Source organism: Lathamus discolor, chromosome 4, assembly GCF_037157495.1.
Source record: "Lathamus discolor isolate bLatDis1 chromosome 4, bLatDis1.hap1, whole genome shotgun sequence".
Classification (NCBI taxonomy): domain Eukaryota; kingdom Metazoa; phylum Chordata; class Aves; order Psittaciformes; family Psittacidae; genus Lathamus; species Lathamus discolor.
The window spans coordinates 121,921,153-121,940,872 of record NC_088887.1 but is presented as its reverse complement, the minus strand read 5'-3'; the positions used below and the strand labels follow the sequence as shown (position 1 = coordinate 121,940,872).

At 46.1% G+C, this 19,720-nt stretch overlaps 1 protein-coding gene across 2 annotated transcripts; it reads left to right on the top strand.

Moving 5' to 3' along the window:
* The first annotated feature begins 9,227 nt into the window (after nucleotides 1–9,227).
* Nucleotides 9,228–18,185, top strand: HIKESHI (heat shock protein nuclear import factor hikeshi). 2 transcript variants are annotated; one of them, XM_065678849.1, is made up of 5 exons: nucleotides 9,228–9,349; nucleotides 10,139–10,376; nucleotides 15,374–15,525; nucleotides 15,854–15,972; nucleotides 17,813–18,185. In XM_065678849.1, the coding sequence occupies exons 1-5, from the start codon at nucleotides 9,320–9,322 to the stop codon at nucleotides 17,865–17,867; spliced, it is 594 nt and encodes a 197-aa protein (XP_065534921.1). In that variant the 5' UTR covers nucleotides 9,228–9,319; the 3' UTR covers nucleotides 17,868–18,185. The 2 variants fall into 2 exon arrangements, with proteins under 2 accessions (XP_065534921.1, XP_065534920.1); XM_065678848.1 differs by lacking the exon at nucleotides 9,228–9,349 and adding an exon at nucleotides 9,384–9,543.
* The last annotated feature ends 1,535 nt before the right edge of the window (nucleotides 18,186–19,720 follow it).

Genomic DNA, 19,720 nt, shown 5'->3' with positions numbered 1-19,720 from the left:
AGAACTGTCAGGATTTCTTTTATTGTTTTGTTTTGTTTTTTTCCATAGATATATTTCCAAAACTCTTTAGATTTTCTCGTGATAAAAGAGGAGATAATCCTTCTCAGAGCCCCAGATGTCCTGATCTGAAGCCCATCATGATCTATGCTCACACCCTTTTATCCCCCTTTGAGGATCACAACTAAAAGACATAGGTTCACTATAAAAAAGGCATTAAAAGACACCAGGGTTTCAGCCTAATTCACTTAACTGTAGATGTCTGCTACACCTGAGCTAATCATCCTGGGTTAGCTTTGTAAAGGGTGGAAAAAAAAGAGGCACTTTATCTTTGTGGGGTATCACAACCTATAGCAAGTATCTAGAACAGCTCAGGTGAAACCATGTATTTCCTTCCATCAGTTGTATAGGCAGTCCAGTCTACCGAGTCCAGTGGCTTCGTAGATGTCTACATTTGGTAGTTGTGATGGACCCTGTGCTGTTGCCCCAGGATTCACAGATGTCTGACACACCTGGTAGTGGACTGACACCTCCCAGGATCCACTTAGAATCATAGAATCATAGAATAGCTAGGGCTGGAAAGGACCTTAAGATCACCCAGTTCCAACCCCCCTGCCATGGGCAAAGGCACCTCACACTAAACCATGTTGCCCAAGGCTCTGTCCAACCTGGCCTTGAACACTGCCAGGGATGGAGCATTTACCACTTCTTTGGGCAACCTGTGCCAGTGCCTCAGCACCCTCACAGTAAAGAACTTCTTCCTTATATCTGACTTGAACTTCCCCTGTTTCAGTTTAACCCCATCACCCCTTGTCCTATCACTACAGTCCCTGACAAAGAGTCCCTCTGCAGCATCCTTGTAGGCCCCCTTCAGATACAGAAGATATACACTTGTGTATTGTTCTCTCATTCCCAACTTCCGGAAAGAAACGGTGCTGACTCCTGTGATGTTTTGATACCACACCTTCCCACTGAAGCAAAGTCACTTCCTTTTTGAAAACTCTAAATTCCCTTTAGACTCCAATGGGGAGAAAAAATCCACTGAAGAAACAGCACGATAAAGAGAAATCCTTTGGGAAGACATTACAGAGATACTGATCTGCAGAATGGGTTCAGGAGGAGGCATGATCCCTCTGAATACTTTTTCTTTCTTCTCTAATCTGTTTTCTGAGAGGAGTTTTAACCAGGGACTCCTCATTTCAGAGCTTGGCAGTAGGAGAAAATTGTCCAGGAAAGCTATTCTGGAGAACACGGCCAGGGCAGCCCCATGACTAAGGAGGTGGAAAGCAGCAGTGCCACTACAGCATTTCATTGCAGACTTTTCTGACCCTCTGTAAATATAGGCCAGTTGAAATACACAGGTGGATGATTGCTCTTCTACAGCATTTTCCCTTGTAGGCACCTTATTGCAAAACATAGGTTTCTATTCCTGAAACGGATTCTGTTCTGGAAGCAAACCAAGTATCTACAATGAAAGAAAACTTCATTCTGAAACAGGAGTATCCACATAGTAATCTACTCCAGGATTACTCCAGTGGGAGAGCTGTTCTGCTCATGTTCTCTACCATTTTCTGCTGTGTCTGCGCTGAAAACCCTCCCTTCTTCAAATGTGATTCTCTGATCGCTGTCTAAACTTGCTTTTTCAACAGTGATTCTGCCATCAACAAGTTGTTTGTGATTACCTTGGTCTGACTCTTCATATTCTCCTCATTATTTGTGGAGAAAAATGGCTTCTGTTCATCCTCCTCAGAGATGCAGCATCCTTGTTATCTGTCACGGATTTTCCCTTAATGCCAATGAAGCTTTACTGATTTGCATCACTAAAGGGTCTGCCTATTTGTATTTTCCATGGGTCAAAAACAGTGAGAAAACAAGTCTGAAATGAGTCAGTATTTTTGCTGTGCTCAACTGAGGTGCTTTGAAAACTCCCCTGGCTTGGACTCAGTAAGATCTGAGCAGTTCCCCTTGCAATGGATAAACCCTTTTTTATCCCTTCTTTTTTTATTCCCCTTTTTCAAGGGAATTGTCTCTCTGAGAGGATCCTTCCTTAAATTCTGTTGATTCTTAGCTTAGACACATCACATTTGCATAGAAAGCCTTCTCTGATTGGAGCGTGTCACACTGTGCAGGGATCAGGATGATCGTCCAGTCTGGTTTCCTGCACAATGATCATCTGCTGGAGAAGCCTCTTTAGTACATCCAGTGCGGATGCTGAGCTGCAGCACTGCCTGCAGACATCTTGCTTTAAAGACTTCCATACAAATGATCTGACACTGCCCCTACAAAGGTATTCTGGTAACTAAGCACAAAAACACGTGGTTTATTTCTCCAAAATGCTTCAATGCAATTTTTGGCTGCATTAGGTAGAGACCATGATCAAGGCACAAACAAATTACCTTTACACCACTATACGGTGTTCTGGCTTTCCCTACAGAAGTTTCCTCAAATGAATATCAATTTTTCTCTGCATCTCCTGCATCAGCATTCCTCAAACTGGCTTAGCTTTACATTTCTCTCCCAACCCCTTGCTATAAATAGCTAAGTCTCATATATCATTTAAGGAAAATAAAACATTACTCCTTGCATTCACTTACCTGATTTTACAGCCTTGCTTGTATGTTAAATCAAAGGCATAAAGTGCTGAGGTGCACAGGTGCCAAGTGAAAGTTAATATTTTACCATGAACCTCATTTATCTACATTAGCCTGAAACAAGGTAGATCTGTAAATTTGGACATTATCGAATTTAATGACAAAGATCAATTACAACATCTTTGACCACGGACAGGGGTTTGTCAGATGAGCAGGAAAAAGCATCACTTCTTCCTAAGGGAGCTTATAAATGCTGGCTGGGTGGGACTGCCCATCTCTTCCAGTGAACTGATGCACGTAAACACTTAAATAGCATTAGTCATATCTGAAATACAGACACCACACACAAACACACACACAGTTTAAAAGGAGATTATAACAGAGCAAAGTTATAGCGAGCTCTGTGAGCTGGAGTACAAGAAGAAAGAACTAGAAAGTGTCTTCATGGGAAAGATCCACTATATGGCTCCAAAACTGAAAGCAGTTCTGAACTCCGGCTGCTTCATCCTGTGACCAGTACACAGATACCAACCAAACTGCTTCATGAGCACTGTAGTAGTGCAGACTGTTAAATACAAAGATCCTCATAATCACAAGCATTGTTCTTCTGAAGGAAGCTTGGGAAAACATGGACAATAATCTCTCCTGATGGAAACTGCCACATTTTACTGAATTCAATGGCTACAGACACAGAACATCCTTCAGTTCTGTGCCCTTTCTCCAGAACTGGGCAGGAAGCATCAGTCTGTCCAAGTTGCTAATACTGATCCCCCTGGTAAGATGGTGTTTGCCAGCAGCCACTTACAGTTTGGCCTGACTGGAACGCAGGTAAGTTTTCCCAAATTAAAAAGGGGGGTTTTGTACCCTCACTGATTTTCCAGACTTCCACAGAATCATAGAATAGTGAGGGTTGGAAAGGACCTTAAGATCATCTACTTCCAACCCCCTTGCCATGGGCATGGACTCCTCACACTAAATCATTCCACCCAAGGCTCTGCCCAACCTGGTCTTGAACACCACCACGGATGGAGCATTCACAACTTGCTTGGGCAACCCATTCCAGTGCATCACCACCCTCACAGTAAAGAACTTCTTCCTTATATGTAATCTAAACTTCCCCTGTTTAAGTTTTAACCCATTAGCCCTTGTCCTATCACTACAGTCCCTAATGAAGAGTCCCTCCCCAGCATCCCTATAGGCCCCCTTCAGATACTGGAAGGCTGCTATGAGGTCTCCACGCAGCCTTCTCTTCTCCAGGCTGAACAGCCCCAACTTCCTCAGCCTGTCTTCATACAGGAGGTGCTCCAGTCCCCTGATCATCCTCGTGGCCTCCTCTGGACTTGTTCCAACAGTTCCACGTCCTTTTTATGTGGAGGACACCAGACCTGCACACAATACTTCAAATGAGGTCTCAGGAGAGCAGAGTAGAGGGGCAGCATCATCTCATTCAACCTGCTGGTCACGCTCCTTTTGATGCAGCCCAGGATACCCCATAGGTTTCTGGGTACTATCACAGATTTTGAACTTACTGTCCTGGGTTTACCAGGAGCCGTTTTGCTCCTTCTTAGTAACTGGTGCAAGCTCTGTGTTTTGACTTCCAGCCTGGGCAGAGAGCTGATAACACCGATTGGTTTTAATTGTTGTTAAGTAATGTTTATTCTGGCCAAGGACTTTGTGAGTCTCATGCTCTGCTGGGGACGAGGGGAGGCCAGGAGGAAGCAGAGACAGGACACCTGACCCAAACAAGCCAAAGAGGTATTCCATACCACAGCACGTCATGCCCAGGGAGGTAACTGGGAGTTACCTGGGAGGGCAGGCTCTCTCTCTTCGGGGGGGTCGAACTCGTTCGGCGGTGGTATCGTATTCTCTTGTTATTTTCTCTTATCAATATTATCATTGGCGGTAGCAGCAGTGATTTGTGTTATACCTTAGTTACTGGGCTGTTCTTATCTCAACCCGTAGGAGTTACATTCTCCTGATTCTCCTCCCCATCCCTCCAGGAGTGGGGAGGGTCAGTGGGGGGGGTGAGTGGACGAGCTGTGTGGATCGGTTTAAACCACGACACTTACCAGTCCTGAACTTACTACCTGATTTGTCAGAAAACAGTTTAGGAAACAGCAGGCAGCCTGAAGAAGCAAAAAGCTTTAACAGAAGGAGGGGTGAATATCTACAGTTGGGCAGAAGACATAAAGCTTGCACATGAGCCAGCACGGCTGGACCTAGAAAACTATGTTCGGACAATACAAACTGTGTTTGGATAACACCTTTGGCTGTCATCCATCAAAACGTCCATTGAATGAGTGTCTTGCTTACACTATAAATCAATCCAAAGTTTTTCCTTAAGCAGCTGTATGCTAGTTTATTTTTAATCATGTACACAGAAAAAGGCAGAGCAACTTCAGATGAAATAGAATTAAACTGATATTAATGACTTTGGGGAAGCCAGACTTGGGCGTTTGAAGTATTTAAGGAAAGCCATGATTGGAGAGACACGCAGACAGTGTAGGTCTCAAATGGGGTTGTGTAACTTAGAGGATTTTACATAACCAAATTGAAATGTCTTCCAAAAAATATATACATAGTGATCTAAAGAAAGTAATTTTGCTGTGAAGTTGATTTCAGATTCTAAATGCAGAGGAAAATAAAGCATGACAGCACACCCAGACAAGGCTGGTTTGCTTGTAATCCAGACCTTGGAAGGGGGGAGCACATGTATGTGGGGAACAGGGAGAGAAGAGAAGAACTGAGGCTTCTCGGGATTAGTTACAGAAAGGTGCCTGGGTCTTTAGTAACATTCCCTAAGGGTCTAGCACTATGGTTTATCTGCTGTATTACTAGCTTTGATCTTAGTTCACTGGTTGCCTGTTAATTACATGGCATTAATACATTTATCAACTGTTTCATCCCGAATATGGTTTAAACTGAACGGAGCAGTTTTTCCCCTGAGGTACAGCCAGAGCCAGTCTCAACTTGCGGCACAAACAGCTGGGTTTTAATAGGCCAAACCCTGGTATTTTACCACCATCTGCTGGAGAAGGGGTGTAATTCACTTATACATTCAGCCTCAGCCCTAAAACTTCTGACTTCATGGAAGAAAAAATCCTCTTCGTAAAGATTCAAAATTCTTAAAGGCAGCAAGGACTAGGAAGACCTCCATGGAACTCGGGTCCCAAAAAGTCATCTGAGGAACAGGCGGAAATTATACCATCTCCTATATCCTCCTAAAATTAATCTGTCACTGCTAAATCTTTCACTGAACCAAAGTCAGGTGCTGTCAAATGATCGCCATCACAGCAAAGGCTTCAGGGCTGTTGGTAAGGGAAATAAAATTCACTGTACAGACAGTGATTTCCTCTCTACCATTGGAAAATGAAAGATCATGCAAGGTCAGCAAGCCAGGTACTTTTTCACCATCAGACCTGTGACCATCTCTTTCAGTTGCCCTTAAAAGTGTTTCTCAAACCTCAGAAAAGCAGCACTACTAAAAAGGAAACTATATTCTCCCTCCTTCTTGTCCCATGCTGCAAACTAATGCCCTTATTGCTTCCTCCAGCCTCACTATTCCTTCTTTCCCCTTTTATACCTCCTACCATGCCTAAACAGCAGCACTGAGAGCTGGAGAACTGACTGGATTCATTCCATTTGAATTCCAACATAACTGGGGCTCCAGGAAGTCTTCTGTAGTTACTGGCAACAAAGACTATTCCAGAGGACAAGACTGCCTTAGAGAAGCTGCTATAAAGAAAGAACAGAAGGAAACCATGTTTTTAATTGAGGTACTTCCTTCAGTTGTCAAGTTAGGTGAGAAAGCCTGAGTACTCTCTTCTTGGCTTGGTGCTCAACCTAGAGGCAGCTACAGAGGAGCTGCCCCTGGTGAGACCTCTTCAGCATGAATGGAACCCGTGGTGCTATCTAAAATGCTCCTGAGCATGTACAAACTGGGGTTCTACAAACATTTCATATCTAGATAGAGGTGAGCTTATTTTCATGGCATCGTTTCTGACTCAAGGCTACCTGCCAGCAAACTCCAAGTCCTTCCTTTACAACATAACGCAACTGGAGCTTCTGGAAGAACAGCTCATCCAATTTTATTCTTTTATCTTCAGCAAAACAATTCAATTTTTGACCCATGGCTTGGAAACAACTGAAAGACTTTGGCTGAAACTTCCATGTATAAAAATGTAACATAAGGCAGGCACTCAGTGGAAAGAACTTTAGTCATAACAGCTAAAGTCTGGAAAAGTTGAGAAGCAGCCAAGGAAAGGTTATGAAAATGGCAAATTCTAATGCAAATTAAAATCTTTTCAATGTAAAATGGTGCCACCAATTGCACCTGTGTTCAGTCTCTGGATTTTGATTGCTTTACACAGTTATTTGAACAAACCCAAAAGAACATAGTTATTCCATGCTCTTATGCAGATTAATTTGGGAACCTCGCTCTATTTTCTCAGTCTCCAAGTAAATATTCAAGCTGTGCAGGCTGATCTGGTGCTTTTTCCTGATCACTATTTCTGTAAACAGAATGCTTTCTGGTTCCTGAAGGGTGAAGATTAATACCACATGGTCAGTATGGACTCGACCTACCTGGGTTTCCTCCTCTTACTCATGCCTTTGCCTCACCCAGAACAGCTACTTTCTTCTCAGAGGTTCTCTCCAAGTAACTGTTTCATGTGTTGTGTCACTACCTCCTAATACTGAATGGGAAATACTTTCACTTACTGCACACAGGGAACATGCCTGCTCCATACAACCTTCTTTTACCTAAATGGCACTAAGCCACAAGGGGCTCAAGTGGAGATCAAAATGTCACAAATATGATCTAGGGCAATATCATATCAAAGAATCATAGAATCACATAATGGTTTGGGTTGGAAGGGACCTTAAAGCTTATCCAGTCCCAACCCCCTGCCACAGACAGGGACACCTTCCACTGGAGCAGCTTGCTCCAAGCCCCTGTGTCCAACCTGGCCTTGAACACTGCCAGGGATGGGGCAGCCACAGCTTCTCTGGGCACCCTGTGCCAGCGCCTCAGCACCCTCACAGGGAAGAGCTTCTGCCTAAGAGCTCATCTCAGTCTCCCCCTTGTCCTGTCCTTACATGCCCTTGTCTGAAGCCCCTCTCCAGGTTTCTCATAGTCCCTTTAGGTACTGGCAGGCTCCTCTTCTGTGAGAAATGCTGCCAGGTAGCAGGAAGGCAGTGGAAAAAATGAGATACCCCAGATGGAGACTGACAGAGGTGGCAGAAAGACAGAGGCTAAAAGGGATACAGAAAGGGACAGCTGCGAATAGCAAGGGTCCTGGCTGCTGGCTCTGGATGGACAGAGCAATTGGAAATGGTTGTGGACAGAGGTTAACAAGACTCTGTGGGGTGACAGAAGCAGAGGGGACAACTGGACAAACTTGGAGAACCAGGGGCAGCAACAGAAGAGTGGACTGGGTCCAAGGGCACTGAGCACATGTTGCCACCCATTAGAAGATTCTTCCTCTTTACACAGCACAAGCTCTGCCACTTTTCATCTCATAGCGGCACAGATGTCTATGAAACACAAACATGGGTTCCCAGTCCCTTTCCACTGCCACATGGCATTGCTGTTCGGAGTCTCCTATTGCTGTTACATCCATACCCTGGTTTTGCAAATAGTGGGGGACATTGAGAGGCAGAGGGTGATGGCATAGCAAACACCATCTGTGGGCTTGCCTTTGTGCCTCTGTGTTCCTATGTGATTTTAACCCTGCCATCAGCCCGTCTTGCAGGCGTGTGGAAGGTTTGATATAGCCTTGGAAATCTCACTGTGGGAACCTCCTAATACCTTAAGGAGGGCCGTGCTCTGAGCACCAGCTGCAGTCTAGTGGCCGGTACTCTGACATGGCACCAAAGATCAGCCTACACAGTGGATGTACATGATGCTCACTTCTCCAGTGGCAGCTTCCACAACCTGAACTGCACCCAGGAGAAACTGCCACACTGCCACAGCCGCTGTCCCAACATACCTGGCATATGTCCGCGGGTTTAATCAGATCGTTTTTCTGACTAACTTTTCCTTTTTCATAGAATCACAGTGCCGTTTGGGTTGAAGGGACCTCAAAGCTCATCCAGTCCCAACCCCCTGCCACGGGCAGGGAAACCTTTCCCCTAGAGCAGCTTGCTCCAAGCCCCTGTGTCCAACCTGGCCTTGAGCACTGCCAGGGATGGGGCAGCCACAGCTTCTCTGGGCACCCTGTGCCAGCGCCTCAGCACCCTCACAGGGAAGAGCTTCCTCTTTATACCCAATCTAAACTTCCCCCGTTTAAGTTTGAACCCGTTACCCCTTGCCCTGTCACTACAGTCCCCAATGAAGAGTCCCTCCCCAGCATCCCTATAGGCCCCCTTCAGGTACTGGAAGGCTGCTCTGAGGTCCCCACGCAGCCTTCTCTTCTCCGGGCTGAGCAGCCCCAGCTCTCCCAGCCTGTCTCCGCACGGGAGGTGCTCCAGCCCCTGCTCATCCTCGGGGCCTTCTTCAGAGTGCACACTCGACGTGCTCCCAACCGCTCTGGCCCGCTGGACGTGCCCGGCGCCGTGCGCCCCGCTCCCCGCCACCCCAGCACCCCCACCGCGCTCCCGCCCCGTTCCGGCCGCGCTCCGGATATGACTCGTGGCCGGCGCGGCCGCTTTCCGGCTGTGATATCCGGGAGCCGGCGCCCATGCAGGCTCGGCCGCAGCGGAGCGCCTGAGGGGGTTCGGCGGCCGCCGCCATGTTCGGCTGCCTGGTGGCGGGCAGGCTGGTGAGCGCGGCCCGGGCCGCGGCCGGGGCCCTCAACCCGCCCGGGGCCGGGGTGGAGCTGCCGGCGGGGCCCGTCCTTCCCCTCGCTGGGTTCCTCCGAGGGGCCTCGCTGCCCTCGTGCCGCCTGCCCGGCTCGGCTGGCTCCTGCCCCTCATGCCCAGAGGCAGCTGCGGTGTAGAGCCTCGTTGCCGGGAGGTAGTTGCTGATGGAGAGGCTTGGGCTCCTCAGAGAGTTGCCGTCTCCTCTGCGTGGGTTTCTCAGAGACAAGCTGGGCGCTTAAAAAGCAGCGTTTTAAGGCTAGATTGTGCGTTGGCTGCAGGGATGTGGCATCTCGGGTAAAGAGGAGGGTATCTTTTGCTCTGGCATTCAGCCGTCCTTCTGCTGCCTGTCTCAAGGTCTATTGTATTTCCTATGTGAACAGGTTTCCATGATCCTGGGGTTGTGCCAGCCAGGGTGGTCAACAGCCACTGCTTATACACTTGGCAACCTCTTCTGCACCCTATTTTCCTCCTACGCACATGGGGAGCGAAGGTATTCTGATCCTGTTAGTCCCGGGTGGGATATCTGTGCAGTGCAGGTAGAACGAGACTGTTGTGCCTTTCTAGTAATGTATTCTGCGGTTGTTCTTCTGCTGTGTTTGACTTTTTCTCTGGCTATCTGCTATTTAGGTTGCTGCGTTCCTCACTTTCTGTTATGTTCCACTTTAGGTGTGTTTCTGTGAAGGGCAATTCGCAGTTACAGTCGGGGATGAAGACTGTAGTCATGCTAATAAAGGTTTTGTTCTCTTTAGGTACAAGCAGCTCCCCAGCAAGTGGCTGAAGACAAGTTTGTATTTGATTTACCGGACTATGAAAACATCAATCACGTAGTGGTCTTCATGCTGGGAACTATACCATTTCCAGATGGAATGGGAGGATCTGTCTATTTTTGTTACCCGGACCAGAATGGGATGGCAGTGTGGCAGCTGCTGGGGTTTGTCACTAATGAGAAGCCAAGTGCCATCTTCAAGATTTCTGGTCTGAAATCTGGTAAGACTGGTAAAAGGTTGCACTCAGCGGAGGGGATGTGTTCCTGCATGTGTAAAGGGATGAAGGTGGTTTTGAACACAAAGCTACTTGAACACTGTGTGTGTTCAGATGGTCCCGAGCAGATGTGCTAGACGCAGTCTGTCAGCTTCATGGAAGTCTGTCTGTTAATGTTCCTAGAGAAATTCCTCACTCGTCCTTTGTTGCATGTAATGTTGATCTGGGAATTCCTTTGAGCACATTTGGCATGTGTTCCCATGGAGAACCTGAGGAAGAATGACCTTATAGCTTCCTTGGCATGTTTTAGGTGTTCTTCTAGACATGCCTGAAGCATTTTCTTTCAGCTTCCACTGTTAAGTAGTTATAATCCTTATAAACAGAGACAGGCTTTGTAATGAGTAAAGTCTGATGTGGTTTCAGGCAGCTAGTTCTTCCCATTCAGGTACTATTGCACTCTGTAATGGTCCAGTAGAGAGTGGACATTGGAAAGCAACTTTCCCAATGTTTTAGTTTTTTTGATGCAGACCCAAGATGGAGAAGTCTGACTCATGAGTGAGCCAGAGAATGCTGGTGCTGTCTGAAATAGGTGTGGGTGTGTTTTCCTAAATAGATGGGAATGTTTCCATGCATATTGCAGAAACGATGAAGCACCCCAATGGCACAGTTTTGTCTTAAGTGTTAAAGGAACAGCAATAGGACAGAGGGTGATGGGTTCAAACTGAACCAGGGGAAGTTCAGGTTGGATATAAGGAAGAAGTTCTTTACTGTGAGGGTGCTGAGGCACTGGAATAGGTTGGCTGAAGAAGTGGTGAATGCTCCATCCCTGGCAATGTTCAAGGCCAGGCTGGTCAGAACCTTGGGCTGCATTTTATAGTGTGAGGTGTCCCTGCCCCTGGCACAGGGTTGGAACTGGATGATCTTAAGGTCCTTTCCAACCCAAACCATTCTGTGATTCTGTGTACGTCAGTCAAGCAGCTTGAAGTGTTAGAGTGGTAAAGTGATGCACATCTTTTGTAGTCTTCAGTGTGGCCTACAGCCTGAATTAACTTGAATTTCCTCTTAGGTAAGCGTTGATGTTGCTGTAATAAAATGCATTAATTATTAATGTGGTATGCTCTTTTTTGAGTCAGTCCTGGGTGGCGTTGTGATATGAGATAAGGCCTCTCGATGTGCAGAGCAAAATGAATTCTTATCATGTGCAGCCTCAAAACCCGGGCTTTCAGCAGGAGAGAGAACAGCTACAGGAAGGGCTTGGTGGAGGCATGGCTTTGTATACTGCAAAGTTGTGTTGTTAGTGAAACAGTAAGGGGTATTCTTCTGCTATATGTTTCTTATGCTTAAAAGACTATTATATATGCTTTCAGACAGGTATGTAGGTCAGTTCATTTTCAAATGCTTTTTGCATGATAAGCTGTAATTTCCAGGTAAGGGCTGCTCTCAAGGAAGAACTCTGAGACATGGAAGTGTTGACAAACCGTGTAGATGAGGCCCTTGGTGATATTGTTTAGTGGTGATCTTGGCAGTGCTGGGGAATGGTTGGACTTCATGATCTTAAAGGTCTTTTCCAACCCAGTTGATTATACGATTCTGTGGTTGAATGTATTTGCAATGCAGTGTGACAGTGCTGTCTCTATGTGACCAGCACAGAGTTCCCCTGTTCCTGTTGTTGTCTACACCTGATCTCAGGCTATGGAGTCAGTATGAGCTCCACAGTCTTAGTTTCCATGGCCATAAACAATTGTATGATGAAGACTATGAGGCTGTAGAAAGGTGAGGGAAAAGGGACTGCAGAGAGCTGGAATCATTGAGAGACATTACTGATTGTTGAAACCTGTGGTTTGGGTTCAGTCGCTTGTTGAGAGGAACAGTTTTGTGTCCGTGTTTGTCAGCTCCCTATGAAACAGGGGCTCTAGCAGAGTTTCTTGCTGTATGATGTTCTTACGTGATCATGAGTGGCCAGCTGAGGTGGCGCATGGTTTATTACAGATTTTGGGAGAGGTTAAATGTATCATTTTTAAGTCTTTAAGTTATGTGTAGTGTCTAAAATGCCTTGGAACCATACAGGGTTTGTGGTGTGCGTAACTCGCCCATGTTGCATGTTGTAAGCACTGGCTGGGCTGTTAAATACAGTATCTGGGGATCTGGTATGATGCTTCTCAGCAATGTAAAGTAAAGTAAAATGGCATTGTCCCAGTTCTTTTCCCTTGCTTCTCTCCTCCTTCCTGTCCCATGCTCACTGAGGAAAGCCAATGCAGGTGAACACTGTGGTGTTTCCAAGTGGGAAACCAGAAGGTTGTCTCCATAGATGAACTAAAGGGGAAATCATGTTTGTGGAATACAGTCTTCAACATGAAAGTGATTTGTGGAATAGACACTAAATTATGAACCTGGGTGCTTATCCTTGAGTATGGGTGCTATTCATACTTGGGTAACCTTATTCCAGATTGGCTCTTCAAGGTGTCTCACAGGAATGCCATCATTCCCTCTAAAATATTCCTTTGTTGCTCCTGTATGATCAGGCGAAGTTTGTTGAATTGTGTTTCTTAGTATCCTTGGTACAAACTTAATATATCTAAAAGCAGGCTTTTCATGTTGCTCTTCTTGCTAACATTTAACCATTCTTAAAATCTGTGCTGGGAGGTTAGAAATGTTCGTGCATTTCTTGTGTTGGTGTTTTTGTTGTTTTGACCTCTTGATTTAGCAAATTGTCTTGCATCTGCTGTGATATTAAGTCTAGGAGTCAAAGGCCTCAAAATTACATGTTTCTTTTTGAGGATTAACTATCATGTGAGGTGGTGAGTGGCTTCGTGAATTATTTTGCATCTCTTCAGATGCAGTTTTCATGTTTGCTGGGAATAAGGCTTATTAAACCAACCACACGCTCCCCCCAACCAAAATAGCTGGTTAGATTTTGTGCTGAATAAAGTTTGTGAGGTTTAGGGCTTTTTCCATGCATTTCCCCACCCTGGCTGGGATGACAGTCAGTGGGCAGTCTTCCAGGCTCTCATTCTTCCCAGTTCTCTCCAATTACTGAAATATAAATTAAAGGCTTGGTTCCTATAGAGAAAGGTTCTGTTGTCTTTTACTCACAGGTTATGTTTCCTGTTGAATCCATTTACTTCATAGGGAGCTTTAAAATGGTTTGGGTTGGAAGGGACCTTAAAGCTCATTCAGTTCCACCCCCCTGCCACAGGCAGGGACACCTTCTACTAGAGCAGGTTGCTCCAAGCCTCTGTGTCCAGCCTGGCCTTGAACACTGCCAGGGATGGGGCAGCCACAGCTTCTCTGGGCACCCTGTGCCAGCGCCTCAGCACCCTCACAGGGAAGAGCTTCTGCCTAAGAGCTCATCTCAGTCTCCCCTCTGGCAGGTTAAAGCCATTCCCCCTTGTTCGGTCCCTACAGGCCCTTGTCCGAGGTCCCTCTCCAGGTTTCCTGTAGCTCCTTTAGGCACTGGAGCTGTAAGGTCCTCCTGGAGCCTTCTCTTTTCCAGGCTGAACCAGCCCAGCTCTCTCAGCCTGGCTCTAGAGCAGAGCTGCTCGAGCCCTCACAGTATGTCTGTGGACTCACTCTAACAGCTCAACATGCTTCTTATGTTGAGAGCCCCAGAGCTGGATGCAGAGCTGCAGGGTGCATCTCACAAGAGCAGAGTAAAGGGGAAGAATCCCCTCCCTTGACCTGCTGCTTACACTTCCTTTGATGCAGCCCAGGACATGGTTGGTTTCTGGGCTCAAGCACACATGGCCAGGTCATGTTGAGCTTCTTTTTAGTCTACACCACTAAATCCCTCTCCTCAGGGCTGCTGTCAATCCATACAGTCTCATGAGTGGTCAGTGTGGTGGACCAGCTGCACCCAGAGTGTGGTAGTAAATGGCTCCTTCTCAAATTGGCAACCTGTCACTAGTGGGGGCCCCAAGGAATTGACACTGGGCACAACGCTGTTCAGTGTCTTCATAAATGATCTGCATGATGGGATCAGGTGTACGCTGATGATGTTTGCTGATGGGGAGCCAAACTGACTGGGGAAGTGGACCCCTTGGAGGAGAGAGCCACTGTGCAGTGCGACCTGGATAGGCTGAAGGTGTTGGCTAACAAGAAGGTGTTGAACTTACTAAGCTCGACAATATGTGTAAGGTCTTACACGTGGGAAGACACAATCCAGGGAAGACACAAAGCCAGGCTGGGATCTGCCTGGCTGGGGAGCTGCTCTGCAGAAAGGGACCTGGCTGTCCTGGTGAACATTAGGAGTGAACAGTGTGTAGGTGTGGCAGAGAAAGCCAACAGGGTGCTGAGGTACATAAACAAGGACATCCCCATCAGATAACGATGTCTTTGTCCCACTTTACTCAGCTTCTGTGAGGCCACGCCGGGAATACTGTGTTCAGTTTTGGTCCCCACTATACAAAAAGATATGGACAGGCTGGAGAGGGTCCAGAGAAGGGTCACAAAGATGATCCAAAGACTGGGAAGCTGTATGAGGAAAGGCTGAGAGAGCTGGGACTGTTCAGCCTGGAAAAAAGAAGGCTCAGGGGAGACCTTATCATCATGTACCAATGCCTGAGGAGGACCACTCACCACTGGTCTTCACGGGGACATTAAGCCATTGACCACAACTTTCTGGGCGCAGCCATCCAGCCAGTTCCTTAGCCACAAGTGCTCCATCTGTCAAATCCATATCTCTCCAGGTTAGGGACAAGGACTTTGCACAAGTCCACGTGGTTGATGTCAGTAACAAGTCCAGGTCGATGTCAGTTATATTCTCCCTTTTTTTTTTTTTTAAGGACTTCCTTAAGATCTGTTTTTTGATGTACTGATCACACTGTTTCATCTCTTGTGTGTACTTGTGCCTGTGCTTGGGCTGTGTGAATCTTCTGCATGTCTAAGATAGGGATGTTTCTGGTGGGAATTGAGGAATTCTTTCTACAGAAGAAACAGGGTGATTTAAGTAACACAGTCTTTGCATGTGTGCCAAATCTAACGTGTGCTGTTTGTGGTGCTTTCAGGGAAGGGAAGTCAACATCCCTTTGGTGCCATGAACCTCCCTCAGACACCCACGGTGGCCCAGATTGGAATCTCAGTGGAACTGCTGGAGAACCTGGCCCAGCAGACTCCTGTTGCAAGTGCTGCTGTGTCATCAGTAGATTCATTCACAGAGGTAGTTTGGACATTCTGTTGTTGTATATTTGCTGTGCTATGAAAGTCTAAGAATTGAGCCTCTGAAGGACTAATGGAGGGGGAAAAGATGCGGTGATGGGTGGCTGCAGGATTGTAATTGTTGTCAAGCCATTCGGCTGTATGCTTTGATGTTTTGAAATCATAGAATGACGAAATGATTTGGGTTGAAAGAGACCTTAAGATCATTTAGTTCCAACTACAAGGCTCATTTTACTTTATGTAGGAGTTGTAAATCCGTCCAACTTTTGCACAGAAATTTAAACTGAGAAAAAGAACTTACTGAAAATGTCTCTTTTTCTTTATTTCAGTTCACTCAGAAGATGTTGGACAACTTCTATAACTTCGCTTCCTCGTTTGCTGTTACTCAGGCACAGATGACCCCAAACCCCTCTGAAGCTTTCATTCCTGCAAATGTAGTCCTGAAATGGTAATGGCAGGGATCTCTAGTGACAAAGGTTCTTTCTTCCAGGCATTAAACCAGCCAATTTCTCAGTATTGAACTACTCTCGTGTTACTTAATGTTTCATGTTTAAAAGTGTTTCTGGTTTATCTCAAGTAAAAAGAGGTTCTGCCGCTGTTTTCATATTTGTCACCATCTTCATGCCATTTTCTAATTAGAAAAGTGCTGTATAGCCTACGATGTTTTCTTTGCTTCTAGAAATGTCACCCTTGACATACGTGATTTGCACTATGTTGCTGGTTATGCAAATGCTCTGGAGTCATGGGAAGACAGAACATGCTGATACTTGTCAGTTTGTGCTTATTTGTTATGCTCTGTCTCTTCCTAGACATAATTCCAGCATAGTTACATTGCTTAAGAAATGGGAGATGTGGAGAAACCATGATCCTCATTGACCTGGTCCTCTTACCAAGACCTTTCTGCACAAATACAGGGGTCTTAAGTTTTCCAGGGGCTGGTTTAAGAAATAACAGTATGTGGGGATAGTCTATGTAGTATGGAGATAACTTGTGAGCTTAGGGAGCTGTCCTTTAGGATGCCTGATAAAGTCTGCCCTACAGTTTATCAGTTTAACCCCCTTTAGCTTCTACAGCATCAACCAAAACCCTTGTTAAAACTGTTCTGGGCTATCTGAATAGTTTTAACACTAGTACTGAATATGCAGACAGTTAACAACAGCAGTGTTTTCTCTTTGGGAGTATAACCCTTTCTATTTAAAAGGTAACTACACACTCCATGAACACATATAGGTAAGGTCTCTGATAAGAGAAACCAAAGGGAAGACAGGCTAAAGAAGCAGGATAATGGCTGGGCACTGCCTAGATGATGCTGAATTTGCTTTTGGCTGTTGTTCAGAACAGTAGAGTGAAGAGAGATGTAACTCTGTATAGAAATCTGCCACAGAAAAGCAACACTTTTTGGCTCAGTTCCTATGTTGGTGAGTCATTACAATGTGTTTTATGATCACTTGTAATAGGTAGAATATCTTGGGTGTCTGCAGTGGGCTGGCTGCCATAGAAATTCAATAGTTGGCTAAGCAAGTCATTCATAAATAAGCCTTTCTCTAACTTGAGTGGGTTTAAACTCCTCTAGAATCACAGAACCATAGAATGGTTTGGGTTGGAAGGGACCTCAAAGCTCCTCCAGTTCCAACCCCTGATACAGGCAGGGACACCTTCCACTAGAGCAGCTTGCTCCAAGCCCCTGTGTCCAACCTGGCCTTGAACACTGCCAGGGATGGGGCAGCCACAGCTTCTCTGGGTACCCTGTGCCAGCGCCTCAGCACTCTCACAGTAAAGATGTGCAAGTTGGAATCATTTGTTAAGGGTGGAAAGATAATGGGGACTACTTTGTCTCAAGGATTCTATTAGAACTACAAAGCAAATTGTTGTGTAGAATTATAGAATCATAGAATAGTAGCCTCGGGTACAGAATTATCGGCAGGCCCTCTCTTCCTTACCGGTGAGCAGGTTACACATACCCTGCTAGGAAGCACTCTGGAATTGGAGGCTGCAGTCCCTGTGTCAGTCTGCTCATGTCTGTCAAGATGCTGGCTCCTGTCCACTGTCCCCATGAGGTGGGAAGTGCCGAGGAGACCGGCTGCATCCCAGGTGGAGCAGCACTCAGGGGGTAGTACAGGGACAGCTGTACTTGCCCAGGTGGCAGGGACACTACATACTGAACCGTGTCACCCAAGAGTCCTTCCAGCCTGGCCTTAGAGTACACGTAACTTACCATGTTCTCCACATTGATTTGCGTCCTTCTTTATTTGCAGCAGTTCTTATTTGTTGGTTGGACTTTTTTCCAGGTATGAGAACTTCCAGAGACGTCTGACACAGAACCCTCTCTTCTGGAAAACATAAGCTGGCACTGGCATTTGAAGCACTTTCCAAGCAGCGTTACCAGAAGGAGAACAGCAGCAGTAACTCCATTGGAGAACTTTTGGGAAAGGAAACAACAAATGATTAGTCCACAGAGGCAAACCTGGATCATTTATTTTACTCTTGGAACTTATTTAAAATTAAAATCAGTGACAACTGCTTGCTTGTGTTGGGGTTTTTCAACTGAAGTACCTGGCTGCAATAAACCACTGTTCCATGTGCATGTATAGGAGTACCCTCTTGAAACTGCATTTGAAGTGGAAGAAAATACAAGATTAAAAACAGAAGCAGTGTTCTGTACTTGTGTGTGTTTAGTTGTGAACAAAGTAAGTGGAGTTTTCCTTCTTCACCTCATTCTGAAGGGTGATCAGGCAGCTAAAACAATGCTGATGGTTTTCCTGTGGGTGCTCACACTAAGTTTGTACACTGTGGAAAACCACTATTGGTGTCACCAGCTTGTACAAATAGTACAGGGGCATTCCCCCCTTTTGGGTGGGAAGACACTGTTGAGCTTCACATCAGGGTCCCTGTTGAGGAAGGGAATAAGCCTCTTCCTGCATTTTCCTGTTTCAGTCTGAAAAGAGTTTTAGTGCCGTTTCTCTGCCTCGAGAAGAACCTGGTTTGAGTACGTTGTGGTAACGTTTTTACTCAGTCACCAGCAGATGGAGTAAACCCCAGCAAACAGGAGCTTCAGCCCTGAGGATGGCTTTAACCTGCCAGAGGGGAGACTGAGATAAGCTCTTAGGTAGAAGCTCTTCCCTGTGAGGGTGCTGAGGCGCTGGCACAGGGTGCCCAGAGAAGCTGTGGCTGCCCCATCCCTGGCAGTGCTCAAGGCCAGGTTGGACACAGGGGCTTGGAGCAAGCTGCTCTAGTGGAAGGTGTCCCTGCCTGTGGCAGGGGGTTGGGACTGGAGGAGCTTTAAGGTCCCTTCCAATACAAACCATTCTGATTCTTTTGCTAAAGAACTTGGGCATTGAAGCTTTCAAGATATGTTACACAAATGTATGTATTAAAGGTTAAAAGGTTTTGGAGATTATTAAACTCTAAATTCTTTTGCAATGATTACAACTCTATGAGCTCTGTATTTTTCAGAAGATGCACAATGATTTGGGATTTTTTGCCCTTTTTTCATCTAGAACCAGGCAACACAAGGAAGAAAACACCTCAATGAAATAAATACACAATGTCCATGTTCACTTGAGCTTTTTTGGTCTGAGCCAAGGAGGTGTTTCCCTTGTGGTGTATATTCAAGATATTTTTAATCTTAAAAGCAGATGGGGCTGACTGTTGTAAAGGAGAACTTTTTCTTCCTCGTGGCCTGCTCCAGCTCTGCTTTTGCAAGTTCACATTCTCTAGTTCTTCCCTTCATGAACACCCTGAATCTGATCTAAGCTCCATGCTGCTTTCTTCAAGGCAAACCTACTGGAACATCTGTCTGCATTTAAAGAGGAGTGTTCAGCACATGCATTAGTTAAGACAGAAGTTAAAGCTGCCCCTGACTGTGTTTAGGCCTCTCTCCAGCCTGGCACCACCCTTCCTTCCCGTCCCCTCCAGCAGAACAGCTCATTTGTCAGAACATAACACTTACTTACATACCAAAACCCAACCAAGCTGAACAATCCTGCTTGGGTATCCTGTTTCACTCAGCTCTGGTGACAGAAAAACACAGCAGACCCAGTTCATGACATGCTACCCTGAAGCGATTGCAAAGCCTCCAGCCCTAGTGTTCTCAGCAGTTCAGCTCATCTAATCAAAGCTCTTTCCTTGAAGGCTTTGAACACTCCCATTGCCTCTTTGGAGGGTTCCCCCAGCCACATCCCCACCACCGCAGTCTT

What these genes read in the sequence shown, in the direction of transcription:
- HIKESHI (XM_065678848.1), top strand. Translation starts at nt 9,502, where the DNA reads ATGCCCAGAGGCAGCTGCGGTGTAGAGCCTCGTTGCCGGGAG. An exon ending in GATTTCTGGTCTGAAATCTG is followed by an intron (nt 10,377 to 15,373) that starts GTAAGACTGGTA and finishes TGGTGCTTTCAG; the next exon opens with GGAAGGGAAGTCAACATCCC. An exon ending in CAGTAGATTCATTCACAGAG is followed by an intron (nt 15,526 to 15,853) that starts GTAGTTTGGACA and finishes TCTTTATTTCAG; the next exon opens with TTCACTCAGAAGATGTTGGA.